The following is a 25,328-nucleotide window of genomic DNA, read 5'->3' as shown; positions in this document are numbered from 1 at the left end:
AGTCTGAGTGGCGGTCAGCTGACGGATCCGGGTCGTTTGCGATGTTTACTTTCTTTGTTTAGTGCGTTTACCTGCGTTTTTCTGAATGAATGCAGCGCTATGCGTCGCCCCGGAGAACCATGGTAGTCGTCAACTCGGTGCTCAAGCTCGTACAGAGGCAGACGTACACCTGTCTGTCCCACCGGTACGGGCTCTACCTCTGCTTTGGGGGGATCGTCCTCATGATAGTTTCCGCCTTTCAGTTTGGAGAGGTGAGGCTCTTCTGTCTACAGTCGCTCACTGGCAGCCGGTTATGTCTTTGTATTAGCCAGCGTCCTTTTATATCGATAACTGTTTTCAGTCAAGCACGGCTGAGCCTCGTTTCGTTGTATACAGGCACCGTCTCACCAGATTCCACTAAAAAAATCGTCTTTTTAAAGTAATCAGCCTGCTCAGTTAAACTAACGTATGTTGTAGATCTTTAATTGAGTCGTGTCACGAATATTTAGGGTACTCGTGGAAATTCGGCATCGTAATTAACCACACAATAGTTCTTAATTTCACGTAAAATGAAAATGTAAAACCCAACCCTCCACTTTGCAGGTTAACCATTTGTAAATTTCACCCATCGCTTTTCAAGAAGTTCAGATTTTGTTATATACGTTCTTTTTGTGTTATTTGTAAAATTTAAAATCAGTTCCAAACACCCAAAAAAGATTCAGTAAATCTTATTGTACAAGCAATGTGCCTGTGCAGAATGTGGTTTGGTTTTGGTCTGAGAGCTACGTGTCCCAGAGGATTGTGTCCTGTAATGTCTTTTTCTCTTCATACAGGTGGTAGTGGAGTGGAGTCGAGACCAGTATCATGTGCTGTTTGACTCCTATAGAGACAATGTGGGAGGAAAATCCTTCCAAAGCAGGTGAGAAAAATGCATCAGTTATGAAATAAGCTCACTGTTGTGTCACTCCCTCATCTAGTCAAATGTGATGTTGTACATCGCTGACATTTTTTATTTCTGTAGTTAAAGTCAGAGCTGCAAAATCTTCTTGGATGGGGATCAGAAAAAATACACATTAAATTCACAGTTATTGTTGTGGAAAACCCTGAGCCCATTTTCTGCAAAGACCTGTCGTCATGCCACACAAGACTACATGAACCCTTCCCTTGAGAGAGATCTGAAAGAAGTGGATGAGGTGTAGCCATGCATGAGCAAAAACGAATGCAGACTTGCTAGAGGAAAATGTGCACTGGGGACGGAAACGGGGTCACAGCCCTTCAGTTTGAGCACTGTCTGAGGGATATGAGTGTTTGTCTTTGCAGGCTCTGTCTGCCCATGCCTATTGATGTGGTGTACACATGGGTGAATGGCACAGACACGGCTCTGCTGAAGGAACTGAAGTCAGTCAAGGAACAACTTGAAGAGGAACAAAGAGCTCTGAGGTGGCTGTAACTCCACAGTCTGTGCTATTGTAACTATGAAGTGAAGTTTGATGGTTATGTAGAAGTAATGTAGGCTACAATTAACTATATATCTTTATTTTGCTGCAGAAGGTGTTGTCCTGCTAGTATATGAAACAATAGGGTGCAAACACACTCAAGTGACTTTCAGTTTTTCACCTGAATATAATCAGACTTAGCATACAAGCTTGAGCTGTAGCATTATCATTTTCACTCTGATTGGCTTGTTCAGACATTGCCCCTGAGGAACAGGGATCAAAGGTCAGGATAACTCTTATGTTTCAGTAGTCTCTGAACCTCTCTTCTCTCAGCAGTTAGCATAAAAACATTTATTAAAATAGTGCAGTTACTCAGTTTATTGGCTTCCACTGACCTTCTTAAACAGTGCAGTGCCGTACATTGTTGTTACTCTATGTGATGAAAATGAATATGAATTTTCTGGTTTGGTTGTTCATAGGGAACGACTGGGGAAAAATGCAAGCGAGGCAACTGAAGTGCCAAAAGACAGGTGAGTGTGAAGATGAGCTGGGTGTCTGGTGGTCCTCGTAGAGCAACACATACGTTATAAGGGGTGGGTGAAATGGATAAAATCCTCTATCATGGTATGTGGAGTTTTATATTGCAGTTGTAATATATTTACACTCAGTTACCAGGTTATACCAGGTACACCAGCTATTCAATAAATCCTCCCGTTATGAAGGTTATAATATTCAGTTTTGTTTGTTCTCTGATTTTTTTTCCCCCTCTTGTGGGAAAAACATTAGAAACACTTCTCAATATTTTGCAGTTCAGTTCAACACCCCTGTTTTTAGAGGTCCTTCTCAGACTGTCAAAACCCAGGGAAATTAAAGTTAAAGTCACTATGAAACAGCATTGTGTGAACTCTGAATCTGATGTCAGAAGAGGAAGTTGTGTTGGGTTTTACCACAAGGAGATAAAATTCAAAAGTGTGACGGTGGGATTTCACTTTGCAAGAGTTTTGCTTGTTTGGTAAAAGAGGTGCCAACATTAATAATAACGTTGTGTATAGTTTTTATAAATACCTATATGTGCATCGTGTTTTACAGAAAGTAAAGGTAATGGCAAATGAAAATCTAACTTTCATTGAATGAAAGCATTGGCCCGTGTTGATCAACTCTGTTGACAGTGTTAATCTTAAAGCTCACACAGTGTGTTGAAACACAAGAAAGATCTGACCTCAGTGAAGGTGTTTCCTGTGTGTTTGCCACCAAAATGGTGGGCTGCTAAACGGGTTTTGTCTCGCCTTGTTGTCTTAACCGCAGAGACACAAAGAGGGGCTCGAACATTTCCACCGCGGAAGCTGCTTGTTCAGTGTGTGAACATGACTAATTTCATGCATGTGTTGCATATGAAGAGCATTTTAAAGTGCAAAACCACAAAGGATTTAGCCATCTGAGTAAGTGCACAAGGGGCACATATATTAATTAAAGTATTATTTTTCTTTCATGTCCATGTGTTTTCAGTGTTAAGCCAGAATGCCTGTTATCCCACTGCATCATAGCGCCCATGCTTGCCCTGGACCCCGCTCTGCCAGCCAACGTTACACTCAAAGAGCTGCCATCACTCACTCCCTCCTTCTCTGCTGCCAAAGAGCTGCTGCTGCTGAACAAACCCTTCCACCCGTCCACCACCGCCTCTGTGGTCGTCTTCCACTCGCAGTCTGACGGTAAAAACACACCAATGAATTCAGGAACACTTGTGCAAAAATGAGATCAGGCTGTTTTTTAGAGACAGAGGAGGACTAAATGTTTCAGCAGCATGTGAGTGAGAGATTCTGCAGGCAGAGCAATAAAAAACACAGGCAGAGTAATAACTGAACCCAGAAGGCAATTTATCACTGAGATATTAAAAGTTATTTACATTATTGGAAATATGATTAATGAATAACCAGAAACCAAACCCGCATTGCCAGTAATAGTAGCATGAATAATCAAAAGAGTGAAAGTGAGTGAGGGTGGGATGAGTTGACCTTTTTAACCAACTTAAAATCACCTGAACGAGCACGTTTGTATTTCTTTTCCTGCAACATTCAAAGGATCAAACGTTAAACACACAGGACTTATCTCCACGTGGGCACTTTGTGTGTGACACCTGTGGGACATTGTGCAGGTGTAGTGTTAAAAGGCTCGCTTGCAGTGGAACATTGTGGTTTTTTTGAGAAACATCATGTCAGTTACAACCCAGTGGTGTTCTGCACTTTTGTTTACATGACATGCCGCTTGACACCTACACCACAAAGGGGGTGAAAAGAAATATTTTGCTCTGTTGCTCCTCCTGGTGTGAGCTGTCGGGTTTTATAGATCAACTTGTTATTGACTTGTTTGAATGTAATTGGTGATTGTAAAGTTAATGTTACTTTCCTTTTGTCTCAGTTGTGCCGTATTAGAGGCCGCTTAATGTTTCCAGACTTTTATATTTATTTATGGAATTTCTAAACAGATAATGGTTGTATATAATATAATGGCATGTCAAGCATTGGTTCAGATTTGAAATAGAAATTAAAGAGAACAGATAAAAGAGATAGAATGGCAAAGGTTTTGTCCCCAAAAACTGAAGAGTCACAGCTAATAATGTCAGTCACAGTTACAGAGCAGATATTTAATGAATTAAATGGAGTACACAGTGGTAAAAGACAGAAGAAATAAGTCAAATAATAATAACTAAAAATACACAGTTTGTTACCGTTGTTTCACCGTTTATTGGTTGATTTTTTTCAGCTGATAAAGCCTATACAGATGTGTCGAGAGAAGACCAGAAATTCACTGTGTCCAGATGTTACCTGGTGAGTTTATAACTGTCGCGTTAACTGTATGAAAATGTGTCTGATTTCTCAGCAAATCCTCATCTCAGCATGTTTGTATGGGACATTTAGCTGTACTTCCTTGTTGCATGTTTTGCAGACGACAGATAAAGAGGCTCCAGGTCTGATCCGAATGCAGGCTCTGGCCTATCTGAGCGGCTTCCCAGCGTCCTTCAAGGAGACGGAGCAGCTGAGAGTCAAACTGCCCTCCGTCATAACCAACAAGATCAAACAGGTAAATATTTCTGAATTATTACGTTAGTAAAGTGACTTTGTCGGCAACAAGAATCTAAACTTATGTCCCTGTTGAAATTGTTTCATCCAGGATTTTCTGCTTTTATTTTGAAATAATTATTTTGTTATTATTCAAAATACCAGAATAGATAAGACCACTTTTTTAGATACCTCTGATCTTTTTTCTGTTCAGTGAGTTATAAATAACACATTTTCCTATCATTTAATATGGGAAACACATTTTATAAATCCACAAAAACTTACAGTAGGTGCCCAAAAAGGAGGATATTTTGTATAAAACAGCAGGTGGCAGACTTTCACACATCGTCACTGTACAGTCAACACTCATGGCTTTTAGCTTTCTGTTACTAATTGGATTATTTACTTGACACAGAGAAGGTGCATTATTTATGAGAGTTTTTTTTCTTTGGAAGATGATAATGACAAAGTAAAAGGCAACTTTAACTTCACTGACTGTCAGCAGATGTCACTCTAACAGTGTCCTACCACAGTGCTGAAGCATGCTTGTACATCATCATTACTTAGACATATACTGTATATGGTTTGTGTGCACATATTCAGCTTTTGATCTTTTTATGCGCCATAGGATCGTAATCTAAGAACGGCCTAATCACAAATGTCAGATCCTCCTTGGAGAGGAGGTTGCACTGTCCTGCTAAGTATGGTCTTTTTCTATTTTAAACACTTATGTTGTGATGTGGATAAAGAGCCTCTGTTTAGCTCGGCGGCTGGCGGCTTGTGTATCTAATAATTTTCTCTAATCAGAACTCTACTGTATATTTTGAGAAGGATAAATGCCACTAACGAGCGTGGATTACCCTGAAATAATCAAGGAATACAAAACAGTGAAGGCTGGAGCTGAGTGACCCCGTCACACCAGCAGACACGTGGGGACGAGCATGAGTCGACTGCTTGTCCCATCATCCGATAATATCGCACAAGATAAACACAAATAAGGGAAAAAGTAAATGTATTTTAAATAATTTTAGATAAAAATGAAATGTCAGAGGGAAGAAACAAAATGAGTAAAAACGTAATGAGTACATAAGAAAATTAATAAAGATATTATTATGCATTTATTATTTTTCTCTATCAGTCCCCTAATTGGGGCAATTGCTCGAAAATGCTGTACATAATAATACTATATGTAATGGTCACAAAGGAGCAGCTGCTACGTCCCTCAGGGGAGTCAGAGGCACTGTAAATTTGCATGTGATGATATGTAGGTTAACAGCATTTAACCTACATATCATCGTCGAGCCCAGTTGTCCCCCCACTCCCTGCGTTTGTCTCCAGGTTAGTCATAGTGCAGCCTGGTGCAGGTCATGTGATAATAACCGGCGGTATTCGGCCTGTAACATTAGCTGGCGGTGCGGGGGTTAATATCAGAACAACTGTTTGGGGTGGCGTGGCGCCAGCCAGCACGCTGAAAGGTCACCAGGATTTTAGTGACCTTCCCTGCACTCGTGGACACACCCTCTCATCGCAGTCATGCTTATTTATACTTGGCTTTACCTGTTTGGAGACCAGGTTTTATATTTTATAAGAGGAACAAGCTGGAGGGGGTGTTGCAGGACCCAAATGGAGGGTGTATAGTGGGAGCAGAGATGATACTGGGACATGTGAAGCCACACAGAGTCCAAGAAAGATGATGGAAAGTGTGTGCACGTGTTTGTCGTTGGAGGGATTCTGGCTACACCGGCCACCACACAATGCACAGTTTGGATTTCAAGGTGTTTCCTGGTGTCGCTGGGCCAGTTCTGTGAAAGAGGGATGATGTGCATAGTGTGGAGGGAGAGGTTCAGCAGTGAGCGACGGTCGGTATTTATAGCTGGTGTTAGACCGAGTGCTATGGTGATGAAAGCTGCCCCACAGCCCCGATCATCTGCCCGTGCTCTTGTCTGTCGAGTCCCGCCCCCAGTGTTTGTGTTAAAGCCTGCTGATGTGTTTGTATTAGCGTTTATTTTTATGTTTGTGTAGACTGCGGTTGTCCACACGGTGTCTCGTCTCCACCACGAAGGAAAATTAATTTGTCGTATGCTCATACGATATGTGCAGAGCGGCACACTCTTAAAGATGTGCAAAGATGATAAATAATAAGAATTAGAAAAAGAAATGAGAAATTTACCAATATATAAAAATTTACAAGTAAAAGTATTTCAGCAAACGTATTTATTGCCAAAAAAAAATCAGGAAGTCCTATATCAGGATGATTAAATCTTATTTTTCGTCACAGATTAAGAATCTCATCAAGACAGATTTACATTAAACTTTTGTCAGAGTAACATTCCTGGTTTGTCTTATTAGGACTGACAACATTTGCCTGATCATCAGGCTGAATTGTCATTTATTGGACAGGTGATGCAGGATGATGAAGCCGTCCTCTGCGCTGCATGCCACTACACCTCAGTCCACCTGCTTGAAAACATCACTCACCACTGACTTAATTAGTTTATCCAGACTGTCAGCTCATTTTTTTTTTTCTGGACTAATTACATTTTCTTTTCTCTGCAGTGTCATACAAGCCATAGCGATCACAGTTTATAATGTGTTGAGGTTAAAATACACATGGGGCATGTTAATGCTGTGGTGAGGAATAACTGTATCTGCTGCCTGGAGAACATGACAGTGAGCTGATGAACCAACCAGTTTTGTGCGCTGTCAAGTTGAAGTGTCAAGTGCGCTTTGGTAAATTGGAGTACTGTACAGTAAAAAGTCATAATTATGGAATAATGCTTAATACAAAAACCTACTTTAATAGTAACACAAGTGGAGAGTCTTAAAGTCTGTGAACTGACTCAGCAGTGTCTGGTATATAGCAGAGTTTAGCTGACGTTTGCAGATGTTACCCACCATAAGCTACTGGTCATACCAGACCAAGTAGAGCTGTAGCAGCAAAACCACTGTCTGTACTGATTTGAGCAGTGGTGTGTTTTATTGCTGATGAATTCAACTTTTCATTTGTAAAAGGAAGGGTGTGTTATTTCTTCTTTCAAAGCTTACATATGCTCACTGTAAAATGTTTTCAGTTTTGAATTTGAATTGTTTGCATTGTGATGTAGTGAGTAAACAGGCTTATGTGCCTTCAGGCAGTTAAGTGCCACCACACACCTCTGCTTTGTGTGCACGTGTTAGAGCATTACCAAGACTATAAAGAGAGCTAGAATTTAGGAGGCAGCTTGATCCGGGGCTTGCTGTTTCCCGGCTGGACCCTGCTGTGTATAAGTCTCAGCAATCTGCCTCACCTAAAAACAGGAGCAGAGAAAAACAGGCAAGTCGAGGCAGCGCACGAGCTCATGTGAGACGTTTGGGTTCAGTGTTGGATGATGGAGGGAGATGGGGTCAGTCTTTTCCTGGGAAGCTTAGAGTTTGAGAGATGAGAGAGGTGGGACAGATGGTCTGAAACAGGCAAGGCCAGGGGTAACTCTCATGCATGGATCAAACACACACACACACACACACACACACAAATACATACACAAACAAACACAAAGTCCTCTGATGCCTCACATAGCTCCCCTGAGGTCAGACACAGAGCCACCCCATGGAGAAGATGACATCACACAATTTTCCGAACTCTCATCTCTTTAAACACACATGCAAACACAAACACAAACACACTCACACACACACACATTCAACGCTACAGCAGCAGATGCCTCCACACAGACATAATAGCTGCTTTGATTTGACCTCTATAGCTGAAGGGTCAGAGGTCACCCTGTGCGGTTTGAGTCCAAATCACATCCAGTCTTGCCGTTTTCATTCCCACTTCCCATCTTTCAGAAACTCCCCTTCCCGATGGTAGACTCCAGGTCTCCGTCACAAACCTGGTCCTGTGGCTAAACCACGTAGCTCAGCATATGACATCAACTCTGGGAAATCGCTGTTTAGGATTTTCCATCAGTGCATGTGGTGATTTTTGTTTTGACTCTACAGAAACCGTTCACCAACTTTATGACAAAAAGTTATGACACTTGAAAAATGCAGCTCAAAATCACCTTAGTACTCGTTCAAGCTAACACCTCACTGTTGGTATGTTTATTTGTCCCTCAGTTTGAGTTGTACTCTGAGGCAAGCATCGCCCTGCTCCACCTGAAAACCCCGCAGGACTTCTCTGACCTGACGCAGCAGGCGAAAAAGAACCTGACCATGGATGGGAAAGAGTTAACCATCAGCCCCGGCTACTTGTTCTGGGACCTCACTGCCATCTCACAGGTACGACTGGTCCTTCCTGTCCTGACATGCTTTAAAATATACATGTTCAAATAATGAAGGCCATGTTTATTGAATTTAGAACAGCCAAGATATTTTGATAGGTTATGATCAATAATATCCCCCACTGATGTAAATAGGAGTCTAAGTATTTATTGCTCGGTTCTTTCTTTTCTGTTTTTCCTCTTCAGTCCAAACAGGATGAAGATGTTTCTGCCAGCAGATTCGAGGATAACGAGGAGCTCCGCTATTCGCTGCGCTCAGTGGAGAGACACGCTCCCTGGGTGCGACACATCTTCATCGTCACTAATGGGCAGATTCCCTCCTGGCTCAACCTGGATAACCCCAGAGTTAGTGTCATCACACATCAGGTAAAAAAAAAAAAAGCAGTGGAGCACATTTATGTCTTTTAGTTCACAGTCAAATCAACAAATAAAGTATTGTTTTGATACACAGAAAATATGCCCTGTATGGTTTGGAATATTGTTTTAATAAGAGTTAAATGTTTTTCTTCGACTTGTAGGATGTCTTCCTGAACCACAGCCACCTTCCCACCTTCAGCTCCCCGGCTATAGAGACTCACATCCACCGCATCCCAGGGCTCTCCCAGAAGTTTATTTACCTCAACGATGACGTGATGTTTGGTAAAGACGTTTGGCCGGACGACTTCTACAGCCACTCGAAAGGACAGAAGGTGTGAACACAGCATGAAAAGTGCTCACAGTGAGGTTCAGGATGAAGCTTGTGCTGCGGTTTGATGGTCAAATACTAGAAACTCACCTTCAAAATTGTCTTTTCACACTTCTCTGCAGGTGTATCTCACCTGGCCTGTTCCAAACTGTGCTGAGGGCTGCCCAGGATCCTGGATCAAAGATGGGTACTGTGACAAAGCTTGCAACAACTCTGCATGTGACTGGGATGGAGGAGACTGCTTGGGTAAAAAGAACACTGTCGTTGTTTGTATGAATTAGCTTGTTTTTGTCATGCATGTGTAATGTGTTATTCTCTCTCTCTGACAGGTGCAGCTGGGAGCAGTCGGTTCGCTGCAGGGGTCGGTGTTGGTGGGGCCGGTGGAGCTGGTGGACAGGTGTGGCAGTTTGCAGGTGGTATGGCAGGTCTTGGAGGGACGTCCTACTGTAATCAAGGCTGTGCCAACTCCTGGCTGGCAGACAAGTTCTGTGACCAAGCCTGCAATGTACTTTCGTGTGGCTTTGATGTAGGCGATTGTGGCCAAGGTGAGTTTAAATTAAATATATATTATATTGATGTTTTTTTTTTCCACAGACACTTTATTACAATAACTCAATCTAACATTTGTTGCTAATTTCAAGAATATAGAACATTTCCTTATCCTTTATTTTTGTTGTCTGTAGAGCACTTTGGCGAGCTCTACCATGTGACCCTGCTGAGGAACCAGAGCCTCTACACCCTCCCAGTGGGGGAGGTCAGGCCGTATTTCAGCTTCAGAAAACTTGCTCGCAGAGTCTCTGAGGCCCACATCGGCGACAGTCCAGTGGTTCGCCATACTTCCGTCGCCAACAAATGGAAGACCATTCACTTGCTTCTTTATCCCGGCCACAACGCCACCCAGATTCATTACAACCTCACTTTCCAAAGAGAAGATGACACAGAGTTCACAATGAGCTTCAGCGTAGCTGTCGACACCCGCGAGGTTCCTCAAGCTAACGTGTCTAAGACTGCGAGCAAAGACACCAGCAAAGAGCCAAAGCCGACCGTGACTCCTGAGCCAGCGTTCCCCTTCTCAGATGTTCCTGAGGACAAACGGGGTCCTAAGATCCAGAGGAGGCAGCCTGGTGAACGTCAGGCTGTCATAGAAGTTCCTCCAGTGAATGTGTCGCTTTTACCAGCTGCTGTACGCAGTGAGCTGCAAAAGCTGGAGGAGAAGCTTCAGACTGGTGACATTACTGTGAAGGGTTACAATCTCACAAAGGCCGTCCTTCTCAAACCTTACAAGACACTGGCTCCGAACCAGCAGCTCGTCCATTTACAGGCAGCTAATGAGGGTGTAGCCAAGGTCCAGGGGAAGCCCTATAAAGACTTGGAGGGAGAGCACCCAGGGCTCAAACCACCCGTGGAAGGTGGAAATATCATTCAGAAAAATGAAAACTCAGAAGAAGAAATGTCCAGGAAAGAAGTGGCTCCGCAAGACGCGCTGGTCACTCCTTTCATCACAGTCCACATTGATGATAAGCATAAAAAAGAGTTTGAAATACCTAAACCTTTTCCTCTGAATGCTGCAATCGAGAGACCTATGACTTCCAAACTACTAAACACCATTTCTAAAATCAGAGGCACTGAGAGTCAGAGAGAGCCGGCCGATGCTGCAGGAGGAGCTCCTGTTGGGAGAAGACTCCAACACTTCATCTCCGCTGATAGAGGCTTTCTGCCATGGGAGAGGAGGAAGTACTTTCAAGAGCTACTTGAGGTAAGCAGAGCCTTCAACTTTGACTTTTACCTATAGTCATGTATTTTAATTTCTTTAGAAATCATGCCCTCTGTGTTGAATCTATAGGAAGAGGAACGTCTGCAGAAGGAGCTGATGTATGAAACTTATGGTGGCGCCACCGCCCGTAGGCTGCAGGACACATTTGCCGACTCCCTTCGCTACGTCAACAAGCTGCTCAACAGCCAGTTTGGTTTCACGTCCCGCAAAGTCCCCGCACATATGCCTCACATGATCGACCGCCTCATCATGCAGGAGCTGCAGGACACGTGAGGCATATTGTGTTATGTCTACGAATAGAGTTTTAGGTATTCCTGACGAGGCAACATCTTCAAATTGATCTGTGCCTTTTCATGCAGATTCCCAGAGGAGTTTGACAAGACGTCAGGCCACCGTGTGCGTCACTCAGAAGACATGCAGTTCGCCTTTTCATACTTCTACTTCCTGATGAGCGCTCAGCAGCAGCTCAACGTCTCTGAGGTGTTTGACGAGATCGACACTGATCATTCGGGCGTTCTGTCCGACCGAGAGATCCGAACTCTCGCCACAAGGATCCACGAGCTGCCCCTCAGTCTCCAGGTCAGTCCTGTCTGTGAAAACACCTTCTCTCAGTAACACAAGGCTTTGAGACATGTCAGGTGTTAGTTCACAAGTATTCTTGTAGCTTTGAGATAAATGTATGCATTTTTTTTCGTTGTGGCATCGTGTAGGATCTGACAGGTCTGGAGCAGATGTTGATAAACTGCTCCAAGACTCTCCCAACTAACCTGACCCAACTCCACCTGGTGAACCCCACTCAGGAGACCTACTATGACCCCAGCATGGTGAGCCACGCTTAAAAGTACTGGAGCTGCCTCAGGAAACCCCAAACCTGAATTATTTGGCTGAGATTCTGTATTTTTCCGTCCACAGCCTCCTGTTACAAAAGGTCTTGTTCTCCACTGTAAACCCATCACAGAACGCATCCACAAAGCCTTCAGAGACCAGAATAAGTACAAGTGTGTTTTGAAGTGCTGTTAACATAGTCGGACAATGCATTAAACTTCAGATATTCTTTGTGTTAGGTTCTGTTTTTGCTGTTGCAAACGTGTCTTTTGTTGGACAGGTTTGAGATCATGGGGGAGGAGGAGATCGCTTTCAAGATGGTGCGAACCAACGTGTCACATGTGGTCGGCCAGTTGGATGACATTAGGAAGAATCCGAGGTGAGGATGATTCTGTATAGATCACTTTCGCCTCTGTGGAGCGACCAAACTTACACTTTCACCATATTTGTCGTCAAAGTGTACTAACATCTGCATTTTCATCATTCCCCGACAGGAAGTTCATCTGCCTCAATGATAACATCGACCACAGCCACAAGGACGCCGCCACAGTGAAAGCTGTGCTCAGAGACTTCTATGAGTCCATGTTCCCACTGCCGTCCCAGTTTGAGCTGCCCAGAGAGTATCGCAACAGGTTCCTGCACATGGAAGAGCTCCAGGAATGGTGTGTTACATAGTGTGGAGAAGATTTTGATAACTTTTACATGTAGATCATTGAAACTGTTGCATGAATTGCCATGATGATTATTATTATATGACTGATTATATGATTTTTTGATTATTTTATCTCCTGTTATTGGTTATTATTGGTATTGGTAAGATAACATCTTCAGATTACTTAATATAAAAGTTAAATAATTAGGGAAAATGACCCAAGTGCATGTTAATATGTGACTGAATAATTACACCATGTCACCCATTAAGTCTGTCAACTCAATTGAGTTGGATGATTAATACTGTTACTGTTGTTTGTAAAGCACACATACCAGAACTGTAGTAGGATCCTTGTTTCATACTTTCGTGCTGGCAGGTTTTTTTTTACCGGTCAGCCTAAATTAAGAATTTGTGACTGTTACCACATGGGGCTGAGCGTTGCCAGGTTGGAGCAGTGGGAATCCCTCGGGGGCTTTAGAGGGTTTTTATCAGAGATCCTGCTCCTGTGCTCAGGGGGCTTCAGCCGGAGCATGCCGGCCTCGCATAGAGACTTTAAAATTAGATCGAGCCGCCTCAGATCAGTCGCTAGCTGTAAGATACTTGCAAGATCATCACACAGCTGAGCCCGTCGTCTCCTCCCCTGCCTCTCCACCTCTCCCTCTGTGTCTGGGTTTGTAAAGTGACAGGCGGATGGCGTTGGGTGATGTCACCTTGTCACCCTGTTGCCCTGCTGCCCCCTGCATACTGTGTACTTCCTTCTTGTTACATCAGATCACAACTCGTCTGTCTTCTTGTGAAACGTGCCGCATTCAACTTTTGTCACCCTCTCAGGAAAATTAGATTTTTATGTCCTTAACTGTGGATGGTGTAACAAAGGATGAGGTCTGTTTCTTTATTTAAAACTGACTGAAATGTTTGTTTGTTTATTTATTTATTTATTTATTTTTCCCCAGGCGGGTGTATCGGGACAAGCTGAAGTTCTGGACGCACTGTGTCCTCGTGACGCTCGTCATCTTCACTGTCATGTCCTTCTTCGCCGAACAGGTCAGTGTGCCCACCTCGGACCACACACGGTTTATTTACACATTCAGATAAAGACACACAGGACATTCACTCACACACCTCTCATTTTCCATGATTCACACTCGAGCTATGATTCAGGCCTCCACTACCGAAATTCCACTGAGAGGTGCGTCCGTCTCATGTGTCCTGCTAGTATGACCAGCTGAGCCAGGACCTGACTTTACAGAAATGAAAGACCCCCAGCAGTCCTCTGTGAAAGGCGAGACTTGTCTGTCTTTGTTGACTTGGATCAGACAGTGCTTGTATTTACTTTAACCTTCTTTGTTGCCAGATGAGTGGGATTTCTAACTGTGAGAGCGTCCAAAGAACATTATAACAAAGAATTTTGAAATAAAGATAGTGTTCTTGGACAGCGTTCCTGTCGAATTCTTCTTCCAGTTTGGTTCTGGAAAAAGAAAAACAAATGCCAGGAACTGTTAAACAATTACTGCTCGACCCAGGTTTGACATTGAGCTCTTCTGAGGCACTTCCCTAATCCAAAGGTTTCCAGTTTCTCCTCAGCGAATCTAAAGAAAGGTTAATAGTTGCATTGACCTGGAGAGAATTTACCCCCACAGCAGCCTGTGGGACCAGTGTTCCCAGTGAGGAATGTGTCAGACTAGTCCACTGTCTCTGTCACCGCACAAAAAAGACTTTTGATGGGGTTTTTTTGGCATAAGATGAGCCTGGCTGTCCTACTGTCCAGGATTGTAAGATACAGATATTTGAGTCAGCTTTGCACAGTTTATAGATCAAAAGCGTCCCGCTTCCTGGGGGACTGCTGTCCTAAGATTATCTTTGATGTCTGAGGTTTGAAGTCCTTCTGGGTGACCAGGCCTTGATTATTGAAAGGAATTGGTTGTGGTTAATGAATTATCTGGCACATAATACACCGCTAAAACGATGAATTTTCATAACCCTTCACTTTATGTACAGTGTAAACGAATGTGTTGATTATTGAGCTTTAGATGTGCTGGTCAGCTGGTTTGGTTACTGTTAAAGAGAGAAAGCCTTGCTGTAGCTTCATGGTATCAACCTTCTCATTTAATTCTCTGCCAGAAAGTGAATATTGAGCGTATTCCCCGAAGTGTAGCAAAACATCTACACCCTTCTATATCACCGTCACCCTCCCGCTGACAGACAACAGCTCATGGCTTCTTTGTCTTAAGCTACATCCCTTTCACTTCCTTCCTCCAGCTGATTCTGCTAAAGCGAAAGCTGTTCCCCAGACGCAGAGTGAACAGGGACAGCAACCCTGAGCGGGTGTGATAGAGGAAAACTTCCCTCCCCTCTCCTTTCTGCACTTCAACCTCCACCCTTCCTCTCCTGCTCGGTAGAGAGGACAGGAGAGGATCCGGACCAGGAGAATACTGGGTGGAAACAGGACTCTGAAGTCCTCAATGCTTGCGTTGCATCAGCATGGAGGGATGATAGAGACTCGTGTGAGATGGCGATGAAACATTTTTCAGAAGATGGATGGGGCTGGCCGGTGAAGGGAATAACAGTTAGGAAGAAGAGGCCGGTACATCTTCTTGTCCTCCGCTGGGGGCATCCGAGACTTTCACACAATACACAAACACCATACACTCCCCCCACACTCCCCCCACACTGTCCCACCCTTCTCGTGTCCTGTCCTCTCCATGTCATTGATTGATGTGGTGTTAAAGTGTGAAATACTTGATAGCAGCAGGTCAGGACTCATTGTGCATGTGTATGTATGTATTGTGTGTGTGTGTGTGTGTGTGTGTGTGCGTGCGCGTGCGTGCGTGCGTGCGTGCGTGCGTGCGTGCGTGCGTGCGTGCAGCAAGCAAGTTTTACCATAAAATTCTCAAACCGTTGGGTGTCATTTAATCGACTGACAGGGGAAAAAAAATCAGCTATTTCGAAAATTGAGGAATTGTTTGAGTCTCTTTTCGAGTAAAAATGCCAAACGCCTGCACCTGGTACTTCTTAAATATTTAAATACTCGTATTTTCTGCTTTTCTCTGTTACATCATCGTAACTTGAACATCTTTTGGTGGCGGGCAGTTGGTTGAAATTAACAAGGCATTCGAAGATGTCACCTTGGGCTTTGGAAAATTATGATGGCCAATTTTCACAATTTTATAGACAAACAATTAATTGAAAAAAGAAAAAAAAAGAAATGACTTTCAGCCCTGGTTGTGTTTGGCTTTTACCCCTATGACTTCGTTTTAAAGAAATGGAGCAGCAAGTACGTTTAGGATATTTTCCTTGTCCTTTGTCTTTAAATTCATAAAAACTTGAAGTGCCTTCGTTGTTCATTCCTGCTTGTTTGAACATTTTTTTTGTGGGTTTTTTTTTAAATGCCCTCTTATAAATGTTGGTCCATGCACATAACACTCTAACCTAGTGATCTACAGTGAGAATGAACGGGATATAGGATAATATGATTATCATTCTTGTAACTGATTGTCAGAGCTACATGTAAGTGATACTGCAGCCTTCATATCCTCCTGTATGTGTGTCCCTGTGGGACTCGACAGGATCGCTACTGTCTGAAATTCAGACCCCGTCAGCATGTTCTGTAACTTATTTTGATTGTATTATTGTGACAGTGGGTCAAGTGACTGATGCATCTGATTTGAATGCTGCAGAATGTAAACATATCCTCGTGAAATGCTTGTCACCCGTTCAGAAAAGCTCTTTTCCTCTGAATGTCAGTTTTACAAACTCCTTTATCGTAATGCCAAACTAACATGGAAGCGACTCCTAGATGTCGTCAGCATTTTGCTGCTTCCCCAAAGTCATGTGACATTTGGTGTGTCGTCACCAGGCGAGGCAGGCAAGACGATGAGTCAGTCACATAATTGGAAATGGGATTTCCTCAGACTGCATCAGTTCAACGGTTCCTCTGACCGAAATAAATGTGATTTGGTTCCGTTATCTTGGGGTTTTGTCATGTGTACGTATTGTGTTGATGTCACTTAGTACATTTACTCGAGTACTGTATACTGCTGATGTATTTTCGTTTCATGCTACTTTATACTTAAACTTCACCAAACTTCATAGGGAAAATCATACTTTTCACTCCTCTACATGTTGTTGACAGCTGTAGTTACTAGTTATTTGTCTGATTAAGGTTTTACATAAAACTCTTTGTCTAGCAGAGGCCCCTTGTTACGTTTCAGATGTTTATGAGTTGTCAGCAGTTCCAAGGACACATTTGTTTTCTTGCAGTTTTACTATAAAATGTTGTTCAGTACCCGAAGAGGTAAAATTATCTGACATTTCACGAAGACGAGAAGAGGTTGTACTTAGGCACCATGAATGTCTGCATGAAATTTAGCTTTACTTTTGGTACTTTGATGTACATTTTACAGAAAGTAAATACAGATACTGTTACAATACCTGTAACAGAGTATTTTTACACTGTGGTATTGACACTTCCCATCACTGACAGTGACAACAGAAACACATGAAAAATATTTTCTTTATTACAATCTTTTCCACCCATGTCTGTTAGTAGAAAGGTGTTTTACTGTTATTTTATTGAACAGTGCAACATGGTGTGAAAATCAAGGCTGTACATTTCAATGCATAGTTCCAAAGTCCATCGTAACTTATGCAAAATCACCTTTTTTAGGACATGCCCCTCTATAACGTCCATAATTCTGCAGAAGCAGATTACGAGAGGAAGATCATTTTATTTTTCCGCATAAAATCAAGAATACCTTATTTATTTTTTACCTTTAAATTGTTTACCGGCACTATAGAAATATCCCTTTGATCCCAAAGAACCTGAATAATGAGTCTATCTGTTCAGTGATATTCAATCATTACAAAATTACTGATAACCAAACAAACCTTTGAGAACAAAATCACTCACCTATACATAATTTACATTTGTATAAGTGAAGAAGCTTAATGAGTGAAGAGTAAAAAAAAAAAACAACTTCCAATAGAATTGTATTATTACTATTGTTTGCATGGTATGGTATTTCAGTGGAAAAAAAAACATACAAAGCTGCTTAAATATTCACAAGTTAAACAGTAATTACAACAAAAATATTTAAGGCGTCTTCAGTTGAAATCTGTACAATCACAAATAATTAAGTATTAGCCCTTCAGGGAGAAGAACAGAGAAAGCAGAACAAGTTCAGTGTTAATGCTTCATCAGCTGACGGCACTAGAGGCCGGAGGTGTTTTCTATTTTCCAGGTGTTTTGGATGAGATGAGTGACAGGGAACAAAATATTAAAAACTGGAGAGGTGTTTGTGAGGGAGGCCCAATAGATAACCAGTCATCGTTTTCAGCATTAACACAGACTGTTACCCCTTCACGTAGCCTGTTGACAAGCTGCCAGTCCACATTGCAAACTTCATTGGAAATTATTTGAGGTTTTTAAAGGTCATTTTAAAATTTTTAATCCCTATTTTCAAACTCTAATTCATTCCAGTTTGACTCACATTCCATTTAATAAATAAAAAACAGAGATTAAGAAATATTTCAGCAGGTGCTCTACTCAGTTTGGGCATATATCAATGAGATGTACCTGATCTGACTGTCACATGTGTTAAACAAACATATGACAACTCTAATCTGAACAGATATCTTTAAATTTAAAGCAGGTAAAAATGCTTTGATATTTGCCCAAGCTATACCCACTGAAAACAAAAACATTTTGGTATTTAATAACTTGTATAAGCAAGTGTAAAGAGTGCCCTTTTAAATTCAATTCTTTAAAATCAATTCTTTATTTTCTGACAACATGCAGTAATGTTTAAATTAAAATGAATTCAAGGGAAACTCTGGTTCCACCTAATTTGAAATTCAATATATCCGTGCTTTTCAAACATTTTCTTTTCTTTTTTTTTCCTCTTTTTTTGGTTTGTAGTGTTGAGTTGTTTTTTTTCCGTCTGCTGGGAGCGGCAGTTTTAATCAGAAGTGGTCACTTTGTCAAGGCTGCAGTGGTTCAGGGTCGAGGATCTCTCCTCGTTGTCGTGGTCCTTGTCTGCTTTCAGGAGCGGGGAGAGATCTGCGTCTCCCCCCGCCTCCTCCCGCCGGGCAAGCCGTCAGTCGCGGTGGGCGTGGCTCGGCGGCGTGATGCTGAAGACTTGGATGCGCAGGTGGGAGGCGATCTGGATGCACACGCCCGTACAGTAGCGTGTTAGATCCAGAAGAGAGAAGACCTAAAGGAAAAGATGATGAAGAGGATGGAAAAAAAAATCACAGTGTATTAATGAAAAACACTTGATTGGTGACAGTTAATTGCCTTTGACTCAGCACTTCTGGATTTGTTCTGAAAGGTACTTTACATGAAGTTTATTGTTATGATTATTATTATCATCAACAGTATTTTACATCATATTTCATGTAAACTTGACCAGTCTCTGAGTTTGGACCTGTTCTTATACTGTGTGGGTGTTTACAGAACAGGCTCCTGTCTCGGCTTACACCTTCATCAGACTAACTGAACACACCTGTGTGCAGAGACTCCTGTTCACCACTCAGTAAGTAAATGCTACTCTACACCTCACACAAATCAATTTAAGGCTGTGAACGGTACAGATCTTGTTGTGATTTGGTTGTTTTATGAGAAGTGGCAGCAGGAGGTTCTACATTCCACAATGTTCAAGTATTTCTGTGAGTACTGAGTTGGTAATTTTATGGTAGGAGAGTCGTAAGCCGGACAGTTAACACTGAAGGTTTATCTCAAGTCATCTCTTCAGACTAAAAGGAACTGTGCACTGAACCTTGAACTACCGGTGCACTGAGTCTCTGATTAGATGACTAAAGTGAAAGCCAGCATCTCGTGGGCAGGACTGAAGGTCCGTGTGTACATGTAACCTGCGGTAGACTGATTTTTTTTTTCATGTTAAGTCATCTCGGCTCACCTGTCCTGCAAGTTTTTGCTGCAGTTTTACTCCACGCCTGGTTCAATTAAGTTGTCATACTAATGTGTAGTTCTGAGCTGAACCCATTGTGCAGGGAAAAGAACAGAAGAAGAAAGAAAAGTTTCTGTTCTTCTGGTTGAATGACGCTTTTCTCTGCAACAGCTGCAACATTTAGCAACACACTTACCGGACACGTTTACTTCTGCTTAATGGATGTGTCAGGGGTGCGGTGTCATGATGCAGTGATGTACAGTTTGTATAATACTACGGTAGCCAAACAAACACAGTGGAGAGAATTTACCAGCATCAACTATGTATTTTAAATATTTACGTTCAGTTTCAGTCTGTGAAAATTCCTCACACAGTTGCACAATGTTTTTTGTGGCTCTGGAGGAGCTTTCTAAAGTCTGACAAGTGCAAGTTGCATTGTGGGAAATGTAGGACCCTGTGTTTTTTAAGATTGGTTTGTTGAATTTTTATGTTTCTTTTTTTTTAAAGTTTTGGGCATGCCTTAAAAAAGAAGAAACTTAGTCTGTTGAGTACTGACCATGGCGATCCAGAGGACTATGTGCTCGTCTATGAAGCTGTTGAAGTACTGGTTGAGGAAGAGGAGGCCAGGGCCGATGAAGGCTGTATCTGGGAGGTGCAGCTCACTCTTGGTCATGTGTGCTATCTACAGAATAGACACAAAAATTAAAACACAAATTAGGCACAGTGAACTACACAACGAAATGTTATAAAAACGTATCAAGCCAAAAAAAATGGATTCAAGGGTGAAAAAAAAAACAAAAACATACCACCAGTTTGTTGGAGATCTTGGAGATGACCATGCCAAAGGTGAGCAGGTACAGACAGGGGTGGTGCTCAAACAGGTGGCTGGACGACTTCTTGAAAATGATGAAGGCCAGGGTGAGGATGAGACCGATGTGCAGACCAGGACTGAGCACACTGGTGTCCTACACAACACGGTTGTTTATTAGCTATGTACATTGTAAGTTCAGGCAGCACATCTATCTCCAGACTTTCCATTAAGTGTGTAAAGTGTGAATATGTGTGTTGACTTACGGCCACAGTGGAGCCGTTTTTTCCAACACCTCCATTCAAGATGACATAGAAGTAGTTGTAACAGGAGTAGAGGGCCCCCCCGATGATGCCCATGATGGGGAAGATGTACAGCTGCAGTCCAATGACAGGCAACTACGGAAACACACGAAGGTCAAATTAACGTGAAGACACAAAAGCATTGTCCTTACAGAAAGAAGAAAGGTGCTTATATGAAAGCTGCAGGCATGCCGAGCGTGATGGGAGGGCAAAGCAAAAAAAAAAAAAAAAAAAAATGCAGGTGACATCATCAGCTTTTTGAGCCAGATCATGTCCAATAGATGACCTGTTGCCATGGCGTTAGCTACCCGTATTTATTTACCTTCTCACTTCTCTCATGTGATGTTAAGTCAAGCCTCCAAAGGCAGCACAGAGTAAAAGTAAAACACAAATTCTATTTAAAGACTAGAAGAACGACTAAAAACTAGGAATTGATTCAGATTAGTATAGTGTAAAAACTAAAGAAATTCTTATTTTACACTCAAGGTGAAATGAAAGTGTTCCTGTGTGTGTACAGAATCTGCAGACATGTACATGTGACAGTACAAAATATTTTCTTCAGTTACCGTGAACTGCCAAAGGCCCACGCCTCCAAAAGCAGACATCAAATACATGATGACGATGGCGACCTGCACCTCTGTGACGTCAACCCTGCGCAGAAGGTAACACCGATGAGTGAGATTCACTTTAGCTGTGGAAACTAAAGAGACACTTGACTGTAACAGGTGGAGAGCACGCACATCTACTGTTACTTACAGGCCAAAGCGGAGAGTCCCGGACACATAGGTCTGCCAGTGGGCGCAGAAGAACATGAACATCCCGATGAAACCGCAGAAGAACATCCAGTTCGGGTATCTTCCGATTCCACATGAAATGCACGTCCCAACAGCAACAAACACTGCACGGAGACAGAGAGAGAAGAACAGACCGGCAAACAGAGAAAATGTCATGAGGGTGACAGGTAATCCACAATCCAATTTTGAATATCTCATGAATGAAATGATGGAGCTTCTCTTTGACTAACGCACTAATTTTATGAGTCTACAAAGCAGCAGAGAAGAAAACAGCTGAAGTTTTTTTTGGCTGCTACTGAGTGGTAAAACACCTGTGGATACAGCATCGCAGCCATGGTCAAAGAGCTCCCCGAGCGCTGAGCTGCTGTTTGTCCTCCGGGCCTGTTTCCCATCAATAGCGTCCAGAGACTGATAGATGAACAGGCCGAGGGCACTGAGGATGAAGGCCCAAGATGGAGCCTGAGGGGTAAGGAAAGAGCGACACTTTATTTAAGGAACCCTGCTCACAACAAAAAGAAAAAAACGACCCGAGCCTTGTCCTTTGGTGAAACAAATCACACTTAGACAAAGCTGTCCTGCTATCAGTAGTATGTGTTGCGGTATTTAAATCAAGTGTTTGCAAATTTTATTTTAGTATTTTAGCATCTACACACACCCTATCTATCTGTGAGTGTGTACTATAAGTACGGAGAAGGAGGGATTCCAGCTGACAGGAGTGGGTTAGTTCCCCTAAGTAGGGAGGAGGTTACGGACCATCTGGACAGTAGAGCTGGCCAACACAGTGTGTTTACCACTACGGTGTGAGTGTGTGAGCATGTGTGTATGTTGGTGAGAGAGACAAAGAAAGTCTGTTTTCCCAGAGAGATCAAGAATTCCATGCTGTCCCAAATATTCTGAGACCCTGCTGCTCTCCTCAAAGTCCATGTCCTAAACATTCATGGACTGCTGGGGACAGAGTCTGCTTGTTTAGGGTTATCACAGAGGTCATTATAGGGGAAACTGAACCATGGCCATGGGTTCAGAAGAAGTCCTCTAATGTGTGTTTGTTTGCACAGTCATGGGACTTTCATACGTTTATAGTCAACAAATAAGAGGGGGAAGAGGCCTGATTTGCCTCAGTCACTGCAGAGTAATAGTAGCAGAAACTGAAATGCCTTTGCACTTGTGGAATTTGACAGTAACAGCATGCTGCATGGACTGTGGACTTAGTTGCAAGGTTCTCATAGTTGGATTGGACAAAGGTGTAAATCTGATAAACACACACACACACCTATGTATTTCCTGCTAACGCCACTGCTCCACAGTGAACCTGGAGATACAAGCTAAGTGGATCATAGGTCAACTGTTGGCTCAGCTGTATGTTGCAAGGTCTGTTTCTGTATTTTAGGTAAAAGTGTTCTGGCATCTGTAGCTGAGACTACATTAGAGGTGGATCTGGACGAATTTCACATATACTTAGTCGTTTAAACAGCTCTTTTTTAGTATCACGTCTGTGTAAGCCCTGGATCCTTGCTAATTCTATTAGGTCAGCAGTGAGTTAGCCTCCTCTCTAATGGAAAACTGAACAAAAGCAGCAACATTTTCTTTCAAACTGTTGTGTTTTGCCAGCAAGAGCACCGCATCACATGAGCCCGGGCAGACAACAACACGTCAAAGCTGTCCACTTTCCAAGATCGTACGCGAAAGACCACATGACGTGACGCGTCTTTCCCAATACGATCCCGAATCTGATTAAAAATCTCACAATTTAAAGCGTCCTGTCTTGTATGTGCACAGACAAACATAATAACTTGAGATTTCAGATCTTTCACCAATCACCAAGACACCGTCTGTAATTCGGCTTATACTGGGATACATAAAGCTGGGCATAATTCAATAAAACGTCCACTGTCCGTATTGCTGCGTTAGCTATCCTTCCAGCCTTACGCCAAAATCCGCCGGTGAGGGCGTTATGACCCCCTTTATGAAATGACATGTTTAAAACATTAAAATATAAGAAGATGTGCGGCTTAAATGTATCCCGAATTATCCAGCAGACTCTGTTGATTCAGAAATCATCTTACATCTGGGCTTCACAGGCGTCTGAAGTTTGAAGCAGGCCACCCAACTTTAATTTACGCAATTCCTGAATGGAGAATTCGCTCTCATTCCATAACAGTGAAGGGCACTTAACTGGGGATAGCCTCCCTGTGGGAACTTTAGCCAAGGTCGCTTTACTCACCTCCTCTGTTGCCGTGGGACAATAATATACAAGAACCACCGTGGAGAGGATATTGACCAGCAGTCCTACAATAGTCAGCGTGTTTGGTGCGATCCATGTCGGAATTTGCTGGACGAGCCAGTTCCAGTAGATCTGGCACGGTGGCTCAAACAGGGAGCGACCAGAGGCGCTGTATTTATGCTCCTCCAGCCGCTTCAGTTGTGCGGGTGAAAGCGGCTCTGGCCACAGAAAATGTGGCATTGTTTTTTTTTTTTTTTTTAATTCCCTGCCTCGTCACTCCTCAAATTACCGTAACAAACTCCCCAGCACACCCGGCTAGAGACTCGGACGGGGTTATCTCCTCTCGGTGGACTCCAGAAAATAGCAGCTCATTTGGCATATATAGCTCGGTGACCAGACGAGGCCATTTCCACAGCGGAACCATGAGACGTCGATAGTCTGAGCGTTTCTGATCGAGTAAAGTCTCTGCAGGAAGCGGGAGGCCGGAAGGGAACGATTTAACTGCGGACCGGGAGTTTTAAACCAAAGCCTTTAAGCATGGGCTCATTTTACAAACAAGAATTTAATTATAAACAGGATTGTGGAAATAAGACGAACCCTCACCGCACCCGCCTCAGAAAATCACGACAGACAGCAAAAAGGTAAATACTTTTTTTTTTCACCACACTATTTAGAACAAATTGTGCTGGAGAAACACTGAATCCTTCGTTTATTTACTGGCCTAAAAATAATACGTTTTAAATATAACTAATTAAAAATAAGTATTTAATTGTATAATGTTAATCACGAAAAAAAAAACATACCACAACCTCCACAGTGGTAATTTTATTTTTTTACATTAAAAAATTTGTTTTTTGGAAAATGTTACATTAAACGTTAAAAGTCTTGTGTAAACAGATGTAAATTTCTACGAGAAGCCGGAAGTATAATGTTGCCATTGCTTCAGCCTACATGGCTTCAGCTACAGCTTGAGCCCCGTTTTTTAGTCTGTATTTGTTCACATTTTGGAATTAAAATAAATAAATTACACCGAATAAGCTATTAACAGTTCATTTCCACTATGTACTATTAGATGTACTAACATCTATCACTGAATTAACTTTGATAATGACGAAATTTTAAAAACCTGATGATTCTCAGGCAAGTTCTGAAGCTGTCCAATTCCTGTCCAATCGGTCTACATAATCTCATAAATATGAGATACTTGTTTTATTGTTCTAATATTCTGTCAGACAAATACAGTTGGAAGGACACAAATCTTTGACAAAAAATGTTTTTAAAACATAACAAAAAGAGAACTCAAAACAGGAAAGTATAATTTTGAAATTTACTATTTATTGTAATCCATGGGTCATAATTACAAAGGTCAAGGCATGCACACATGACAGAGCCTCAATCAAGCCTCAAGTCCAAAATGAATTCAAAAATCATAGTGTCATGCAAAATATGAAATGTGTTAACCCCTACATTTTCTATCAGACATAAATAACCTGCACAGAGTGAAATTAACAAATATCAATGTGAATTATCTCCAGAAGAAGGGTCAACACATTCATTTACCCAACGTTACTCAAGTCTATTGTCATTTTTCTTGCCACATAGAAGTTCTGCAACGCCATACAAACA

At 42.3% G+C, this 25,328-nt stretch overlaps 2 protein-coding genes across 5 annotated transcripts; one reads left to right on the top strand and one right to left on the bottom strand.

The window, feature by feature from the left end:
• Positions 1 to 20,985, top strand: gnptab (N-acetylglucosamine-1-phosphate transferase subunits alpha and beta). Of its 4 annotated transcripts, XM_041029973.1 has the most exons (22): positions 1 to 251; positions 813 to 898; positions 1,300 to 1,419; positions 1,895 to 1,945; positions 2,922 to 3,124; positions 4,176 to 4,240; positions 4,359 to 4,493; positions 8,570 to 8,731; positions 8,920 to 9,099; positions 9,252 to 9,422; positions 9,541 to 9,664; positions 9,748 to 9,963; positions 10,102 to 11,174; positions 11,262 to 11,461; positions 11,552 to 11,771; positions 11,903 to 12,016; positions 12,105 to 12,190; positions 12,298 to 12,396; positions 12,512 to 12,679; positions 13,623 to 13,713; positions 19,124 to 19,202; positions 20,085 to 20,985. In XM_041029973.1, the coding sequence occupies exons 1-21, from the start codon at positions 90 to 92 to the stop codon at positions 19,160 to 19,162; spliced, it is 3,765 nt and encodes a 1,254-aa protein (XP_040885907.1). In that variant the 5' UTR covers positions 1 to 89; the 3' UTR covers positions 19,163 to 19,202; positions 20,085 to 20,985. The 4 variants fall into 4 exon arrangements, with proteins under 4 accessions (XP_040885907.1, XP_040885906.1, XP_040885905.1 ...); XM_041029972.1 differs by having other exon boundaries at positions 19,124 to 20,985; XM_041029971.1 differs by lacking the exons at positions 19,124 to 19,202; positions 20,085 to 20,985 and adding an exon at positions 14,929 to 17,028 and having other exon boundaries at positions 12,105 to 12,184.
• Positions 17,208 to 24,158, bottom strand: chpt1 (choline phosphotransferase 1). Its single transcript, XM_041029979.1, is given in 10 exon segments — positions 17,208 to 18,881; positions 20,134 to 20,259; positions 20,384 to 20,542; positions 20,652 to 20,783; positions 21,254 to 21,338; positions 21,444 to 21,585; positions 21,793 to 21,940; positions 23,703 to 23,963; positions 23,966 to 24,034; positions 24,037 to 24,158. Coding segments are annotated over 10 exon segments (1,329 nt in total). The 5' UTR covers positions 24,127 to 24,158; the 3' UTR covers positions 17,208 to 18,764.
• Between the last annotated feature and the right edge of the window lie 1,170 nt (positions 24,159 to 25,328).

This window comes from Toxotes jaculatrix, chromosome 22 (genome assembly GCF_017976425.1).
Source record: "Toxotes jaculatrix isolate fToxJac2 chromosome 22, fToxJac2.pri, whole genome shotgun sequence".
NCBI classification, from domain to species: Eukaryota; Metazoa; Chordata; class Actinopteri; family Toxotidae; genus Toxotes; species Toxotes jaculatrix.
This window is presented reverse-complemented; position numbering and strand designations above follow the sequence as displayed.

Coding starts and splice junctions, on each gene's coding strand:
- gnptab (XM_041029970.1), top strand. CDS start 90: ATGCAGCGCTATGCGTCGCCCCGGAGAACCATGGTAGTCGTCAACTCG. Junction 252..812: donor CCGCCTTTCAGTTTGGAGAG/GTGAGGCTCTTC, acceptor CTCTTCATACAG/GTGGTAGTGGAGTGGAGTCG. Junction 12,680..13,622: donor ATGGAAGAGCTCCAGGAATG/GTGTGTTACATA, acceptor ATTTTTCCCCAG/GCGGGTGTATCGGGACAAGC.